Raw genomic sequence first — 7,638 nt, 5'->3', positions numbered from 1 at the left:
TCTTGTCTTTTCCTCTTTAATAATGATCAAGTCCAAATAAACCTGAGAAGCCTTGACCCTAGTACTGTTTCCTGAGTCACCAGGGACCCCTTCCTCTTTCTTCCCCAGGGAAGTATTGGGAACAAGTCTTTCTCATTGTCAGGCTCCGCATAGTACTCATATGGCTACCAGCCAGAGTAAAGAACCAGGGGGAGCTAGAATTTGGATAAATCTGGTTTAAAGTCCATCCTAGACAGTCCAAATCCCCTGACACCCAGGGGGAGGGGCCTTCTCTCCAGTTGGGCGAGATTTATGCAAGACATTTACTATGTCAAAGTATCAGTCTTTGGCCTCGGAGTCAGGTCTCCAGAGTCTGTTTCGAGCTCCACCCCTAGGTGATTCTGGTTAATGGAACTAACCAACCTTTCTCTTCCGTCTCCCAAACTTTAGGCCCTTGACTTAGCTACCTGACGAGGCAAGAAAGACTAGTGCAGGACTGGGAGCTCTTTAGGACACAGGAGTTAGAGAAAAGGGTAGGCTGGCATTAAACTAATTTCAGAACTAGAGCCTTTCCCCAGCCCGACCCTCACAGTAGGGTGAGGGGTTTAGAAGCCTCGCCAACTCCAGCTCCCTAGGGGATGTAGCTCCAGCCTGGCCGAAGAGTGCCATCTGGCGGCCGAACCCCTCCCCACCTGGATTCTCTTTGCCCTGCCCGAGTTCTCTAAGCTCGAGCTAGACCAGGGCAGAACTGTTCCCTCCTCCTCTACGTCACTCCGAGGACCACGCCCCTGCATGGATCGCACCTCCTTCGAAAGGGATTGGCCTGTAGCGCTTTTCCCGCAGAATTGCCGCTCTTCCTCCCTCTTGCACTGAATGCTTTTCCAGTAGAAAATCTGCTCCAGGCTCCCCAGGGATCCGCCTCATCCTGTCGTCCACTGGGAGCCTACCCCCTCCCCCACGGGAATCTGCCCCTGTCCTCTTCCTTCCGGAGTGAACGTGCCACCCCGCCCCAGCCCCGTCCTTCGCGAGGAATGGACGCCGTGCTCCCCCAAAACCCTTACAGGGAGCCTCTTCCGGCCTGCAGAACCCAAATCCAGGTTACCAATAAGGCCCCCTTATCCTATGTCCCCAGAGGACCCCCGCAACCTGCCCTTAGTGCCCCGTCACCCCAGGAGCCAGCCGCGGACTCCTTCCACCCCCATCAGCGGGCGGAGCTCCTCAGCCGGCCCCGGGATGGGCGGTCCTATCGTGACGTCACTTCCGCCCGGGCCTGGCCGCGGGTCGGGCTCCGTGGGCCGAGGGGGGTACGGAGGTGGCAGCTGTGGGAGGCGCCGGCGCAGGAGAGCGAGGATCCCAAGCCCGGACCGATCCTGCGTCCGGGGCCGCAAGCTCTGATCCTGCAGCGCACCGAGAGGCGACACCGGCCAGATGGGCCGCTGAGCCCGGATCGGGGACCGGTGAGGCTCCATTGGAGCGGGTCTGCAGGATCCGCGAGCCTGGGATAAGGGGAGGGGATAGAGTCAGGCCCGCCCCTCCAGCTTGCAGGGCGGAGAGGCCGGGACCAGGGCAGCCGCCGACCATAGCGGTGGGGACAACGAGGCCCGCCAGAGGAGGCCAGGCAGCGGCTGGGTGTAAGGAGGGGGCGGGGTGGTTTGGGTCAATATGGGGCGTAGGGCCATCACTTAAGATTAGCATCCGGAGCTGTGGCATCAGGGGAAGGGGTTGCTTCTGGCCAGGGCTTTGGGAAGAGGACGGCAGTGAGTGGTGGGGGAGGCAGAAAACTGAGAGCCTTGGAAAATTTTCCATGGCCATGCTTGCGAGAGAGGTTTGAAGAGCTCTTCTCTCCCTGGAGGGTGGTGTTGAACACCTGGAGAAGGGTCTCTCTCTCACTGGCGCTGGAGGTGGGGGGACAGTGCTCGGAGAGTCCCTACATTGAGCGGGTGTGCAGTGCTTGGCCGCCTCCAAGTATCGCATCTTTACAGTGTGGAGCCCCCTGGAGCTAAAATCAGGATGTTCCGCTTCATGAGGGATGCGGAGCCTGAGGATCCCATGTTCTTGATGTGAGTATTCATTCCCTCCCCCTCATGCTCTAGAGCACCCGTCCCACTCCACTTTTGGTCTTTTGAGTAATTCCGGCAGACATCTGGGTTCCCATAGTGGGCACTGATTGGAACTGGCTGGATACTCAGCTCCACTTACGATTGAGAGGGGAACTAGGCATCTGGGCCACTGTTTCCCTAGGACTGTTTTCTTTTGGGAGCAGGGGCTGTTGACTGCTCGGCCGTTTTGCCATCTGTACTGTCTCCCCACTGCACAGGGACCCCTTTGCCATTCATCGTCAGCATATGAACCGAATGTTGTCAGGTGGCTTTGGATATAGCCCCTTCCTCAGCATTACCGATGGCAGCATGCCAGGGACCAGGCCTGCCAGCCGCAGGATGCAGGTAATGGTGCTGCAGTGTACCTGAGACCCAAAGGAAGGTAGGAGGATGGTTAGTGAAGTGCTTGATTTCCTTTGCACTACAGCCTTTAGCAAGTGGGATCATCTAGCAATGGGGGGAAGGGGTCTGGAAGAAGGGCTTAGTGATCCCATTTTGTGAGGAGGATGAAGAAAAGCGGCGGCCATGGACGTGGTTTGGGATTGCGGTGAGATAGGACGTGGTCTCTAATTTCTGTCCCTTTTGTGTTCCTGTAGGCTGGGACTGTCTCTCCCTTTGGGATGCTGGGAATGGTGAGTTCTCATCTCCTTGTGTTCTTCCGTCTCAGATACGCCCTATACACTTAGATATTACTGTCAAATGTGCCTCTCTGTAATAGCCTCATGGGCAGCCCGGGAATCTTTTTATAGTGTTTACAGAGCTCTGGGCCTGCTGTGTGCTATGAGTTCTGTGAGGTAAAGATGCTGATACTGATTCCTATCCTTATAGGAGGCATACTCATTCGGAAATTGTCTAGCAAAGTTTATTCTTTTGAGGAGGGAGATGCAGTTGAAGGAGCAACTACACACAGTTTTTAGGTTTTTTTACAAGTTCATGCCCAGCCCCTTTACAGGTTAGAATCCATTAACTTTGGCATGCTTACTAAAGAAAGGAGGAAATAGGGCAGTCGGGAGAAGGAAAATGGATCAGAGCAGCCTTCGAGACTGAGGAGGATGGTGGCATATGCAGGAGGAAACACATGAAAAGAAACATGTTCATGAAGAATGAGAAAAAGCTGTTGCTGGGTGTGAGGGAAGAAGAGAAAGGGGCTGTGTAGCTATGTAGCTAGCGGGTCATCTCCGAGCACTGATTCTGCTCTCTTTCTGCTGCAGTCGGGTGGCTTCATGGACATGTTTGGGATGATGAACGACATGATCGGGAACATGGTGAGACTCTTGCCCCATCCCCTTTCCTGGCCCTGTTCTCACTGGCGGTGGCACCGCCTTGAGTCCTCAGGCAGGAGGGGTGAAGAGTGTGCTAGAGAAGGGGTCAAGCTGGGTAAAGAAATTGAACCTGGAGAGCACTGGGTTCCGGTATCTGTTCTCATGCCTGAGTGCAAAGCAGCAGCACCCTTATTAAGTATGCAGTAAGGCTTGATCTCTTAAGGTCCTTCTTGTTTATTGTTGGGCTCAGAGGAATTTGGGGGTAATGATGAGTCCTTACATTTTCTCAGTTTTCACATTTTGTGAGGAAAATATGAGCAAGAATAGGCAACTGAAGTGTGGTACCCTGTCTCCAGAGGAGAGCCCCTCCCTGTCAGTCCCACTGTCCCCTTTCCTTCTCAGGAACACATGACTGCTGGAGGCAACTGCCAGACCTTTTCATCCTCCACTGTCATCTCCTACTCCAATACGGGGGATGGGGCCCCCAAGGTCTACCAGGAGACGTCAGAGATGCGCTCAGCACCAGGCGGGGTGAGTTGAAGAGCTTCTCATCTGTCAGAGAAGGCAGAATTTGAATGGCAGCCATAGAAACTGCCTTCTTTTTTCAAGATTGGGTCATGGGTGGTTTTGTCTGTCCTGAGTTGCTGTGGCCTGGGCTTTGGAAGTGGCAGCTGAGTGTGCCATGTTCTGCCCCATCCCAGATCCGAGAGACTCGGAGGACTGTACGGGACTCGGACAGTGGACTAGAGCAGATGTCCATTGGGCATCACATCCGAGACCGGGCTCACATCCTCCAGCGCTCCCGAAACCACCGCACGGGGGACCAGGAGGAGCGGCAGGACTACATCAACCTGGATGAAAGTGAGCCTTACTTCCTGCTCATTGCTCTTCCAGCTTCTTGTCCGGTAACCCCTAGTCCAGTTCCTGTGAACTAGGAGACACGAGCTTTTTCTCCCTACCTTCATAGATATTTTGGAGGGCAAAACAGGGTGAGCCCCATATTTTTAACCTCACTTGGAGCCTTGTCAGCGTAGGGACAAAGTCAGGTCACCAGGGAGGGGCAAACTTTGTCACCTAAGTAAGATATCAATAGCAATCTACTCTCTCCACCTGGATCCATTTTTTCTCTCTCTTTTTTTAATCAACAAATATTTATTAAATATTTATTTTGTGCTTGAGACTAAATAAATCATCCCATTCCTGATTTCTTTCTCCAATAGTTATGCCTTACGCCTGCTAGTGGCTGCCAGGAACCACATTGAACCAAAAGTTGCTAAATAAAGTTGCTCTCCCCCACACATCCCAACACACCTATTTTCAGCCTTCATGGCAGTTTTCCAGGCTTACAAGTCTGTGGCTCACTCTTAGGTCTTTCTCCAAAAGCCAGGTTATCCATAGGTGGTGTCATGTCTGGTCTTGTGTCCTATCCAGGTGAGGCTGCAGCATTTGATGATGAGTGGCGGAGGGAGACTTCCCGATACCGGCAGCAACGCCCTCTGGAATTTCGCCGGCATGAGGCTTCAGGGGGTGGGGGCCGACGGGCTGAGGGGCCTCCCCGTCTGGCCATACAGGGACCCGAGGACTCCCCCTCTCGACAATCCCGCCGCTATGACTGGTGAGGGCCCTGGGCCCTCAGTCTCTCTTGTAAGTATTTGAGGGTGAAGAATTGTAAGATGTCAAGCACAGGAGGGCGGTGGGAGTGTACCTGTGCACCTTATTCTGCCCTGAGGCAGAAGCAGTCCAGGTGCCTAGCAAATACTGCCTTTGAAAGAAGTTTCAGTTGGTACAGAAGGGGAGAAGAATGCTCTCACTGGAATTGGGAATAAACCCCAACTCCTGGCTTTTATCATTTGTCTTCCTTCTGACTTGTGCTCATGTCTCTTCTCCCTCTAGGTAAAGGCTGAGAGGCTGAGAAATCGTCCCCCGATATAACCTTTTCCTCTCCAACTCCCACTCCCATTTTAATATTAAATTAACAGGCAAGCTGGCCCCACTTCTCCCTGAGGGTCTCAGGGAGAATCTTTCACTGACCCCTTTACCTACATTTTCCTTCTTTAATCCCCTTACCACAGTGACTCCATTTCTCCTGTATCCACTAACTTGATTTTTCATTTTGCTGCTCTGTCCTTGAACCTCCTCACCTTCCCTATTCTACCCCTGAAAGCTTTGGGGGGAGCTCTAGGTTTAGGAGTCTCCTCCATCCCTCAGCTACCTTGGATCTTTGCCCACCTCCTCCTCGGATCCTCTGCTCTGCAGGGGCCGTAGCCCTCATACAGGGCTGTGTGTGGAGAGAGAGGACTGGTTCTAGACCCTTTCTCCCTTCCCACCCTCTACACATCACAAAAATCTTCCCTATATCCTTCTCTGCCTTTATTTTTTGATTTGTGCAACTTGTAACTAGGTGTTTATGGAATAAAGGCGAATGGGGGAAAAAACCAAGTGGCATTCTGGCTTTACTTGTGATCTTTTCCCTGTTCAATTTCAACCCTCCTGTCTCCTAGTAACCTTCCCTGCCCTCTATCTTTATGTGTGGTCTTCATAGCTCAAGTTCAGGTCCAGTGCCTCAGTGGTAATGACATTGGGACTGTCAGAGCACTGGCGGATGAGAAGCAGCCATGGAACCCAGCTGGGCTAGCCTAGGAGGATAAAATGTAAGCAGCTGTTTTATGGACTCTCTCCCTTGTTTTTGCTATAACTTCACTTGTCAGGAGGAATGTAGGGCATATCTCATAGGTGCCTGAGGAATTTGCTGCTCCTTGTCCCTTGGGCATAGTCTCTCCCATGGACTGTGGGTGGGAACACTTGTGGTACAGAGCAGGAAGGAGGCCAAATAACCCTCTAACAGGCCTTCAAGGGGGAGGAACTCTGGGGTCAGCAGCATTCCACCAAACATTCTTCAAACCCTTCACCACCAGTTGTGGAGAATTTGAGCCCAGGGAAGGAGACCAGAGGCGAAAACTAACCTGGAACCTGAGCAGTACAGAAAAGAAAGGGCATGAAGTGCTCAAATTTCTCAAGACGGTTACTCTTGCTTGACCATACTCAGCCAAATGGGTCACTCTGTTTCTCTTAGGAACTTATTAATGATGACAAATTCTTGCCTGGTAAGTCTGATGTTGGTTTCCTCTAAAAAAAAAATCAGTTCTTTTTAGTTGGTAAATCAGAGGCAAAACATCCAACAACAGCCACCCAAAATTCAAGGCTCTGGGTCCTCTCAGAGTGAAGGGAGGTTTAGATGGATAAATAGATTCAAGAGGATTTGTCCAGTTGTTCATTGAGCTCATCAACCGGGCACTGACTTTGTAGTCCAGGCAGGTGTTAAGTCTCATTAAATAGGGCTGATGAGGATGCATGACCAGGGTCAAGGGAATCAACCCAGTGGCTAAAATAATCCAAGAATCCCAGAAGTTAAACAGGTATAGTTAATCCATCTCCACTTGGGTGCTGAGTTATGGATGATGGAACTCATAAAGTGTCCACAGCCCTCAGCTTCAAGTGTAAACTACTCTGTCCAGCTGGACATGTTTACTTCCTCTAGCAGTGGGAGTAGCCTTCATCAGTCTCCTAAGGAAGCAGCACATGAAAAAGCACTGGAGTTGTAGAAGGAGCCCATGGGCTGGGTCTTCAGCTTAGCTCTGCTCTGCCACCAACCTAGCCATGTGATCTTGGGTGTCATTCACTTCCCCGGACCTCAGCTATGTAGGTCTCTTTTAGCTACAAAACCTTAGGCTACAGTTAGTGCACAACCTCTCAACCGGATTTCAGAACTACGTGGGTGTAGTTCTGAGTGGGGGCTGGAACAGGGCAAGGGTTGCCCTTATTTCCATCTAGGTGAGTCACTCCAGTATTTTACAAGCTCTCCCGTTTGGGTTCTGGCTTTCAGACGTATGAACTAATTTTCAGCCCTGCTCCCTGCTCTTGAGTGAGAACTACCCTTTAACTATGCTCTAACTCCTAGGGCCTGTCACTGTAGTTCTCAGCAGTGATACCTTGTGAGAAGTTTGTTGATAGCAGCAGCCACCAATTGAGGTGCTCAAGAACCAATCCCCTTGCACTTCCTGACCTGTCTGCCATTGTGGGGTGAGGGCCAGGAAGCAGAGACAGGAAAGGAGCTCGGGAGGAATGCTGACACTTTTATTTTTGGTCAGCTCTCCGACTGGGCCCAGTCTCATTCACATTGGCCACTCACTTAGCCCTCCGTCCAACAGGCATCTGGAGGATACCTGGTCAGATTCACTTAGGTTATTCCCCTCACCCCAGAAAACTATAGGTTGGAAGAGGCTGATAGTTAGTGGAAG

The 7,638-nt window shown here is 51.8% G+C and overlaps 1 protein-coding gene across 2 annotated transcripts; it reads left to right on the top strand.

Annotated features, from left to right (window-relative positions):
* Positions 1 to 1,228: 1,228 nt before the first annotated feature.
* On the top strand, positions 1,229 to 5,779 carry MLF2 (myeloid leukemia factor 2). 2 transcript variants are annotated; one of them, XM_090272760.1, is made up of 9 exons: positions 1,229 to 1,436; positions 1,962 to 2,039; positions 2,297 to 2,423; positions 2,675 to 2,710; positions 3,290 to 3,343; positions 3,743 to 3,871; positions 4,042 to 4,201; positions 4,772 to 4,984; positions 5,234 to 5,779. In XM_090272760.1, the coding sequence occupies exons 2-8, from the start codon at positions 1,990 to 1,992 to the stop codon at positions 4,957 to 4,959; spliced, it is 744 nt and encodes a 247-aa protein (XP_090128886.1). In that variant the 5' UTR covers positions 1,229 to 1,436; positions 1,962 to 1,989; the 3' UTR covers positions 4,960 to 4,984; positions 5,234 to 5,779. The 2 variants fall into 2 exon arrangements, with proteins under 2 accessions (XP_090128886.1, XP_090128887.1); XM_090272761.1 differs by lacking the exon at positions 1,229 to 1,436 and adding an exon at positions 1,530 to 1,610.
* The last annotated feature ends 1,859 nt before the right edge of the window (positions 5,780 to 7,638 follow it).

Source organism: Furipterus horrens, unplaced genomic scaffold, assembly GCF_987537825.1.
Source record: "Furipterus horrens unplaced genomic scaffold, mFurHor1.1.pri manual_scaffold_4, whole genome shotgun sequence".
Taxonomy (NCBI): Eukaryota; Metazoa; Chordata; class Mammalia; order Chiroptera; family Furipteridae; genus Furipterus; species Furipterus horrens.
Note: the sequence above shows the minus strand (reverse complement) of the source record. Positions and strands in the feature narration are given on the sequence as shown.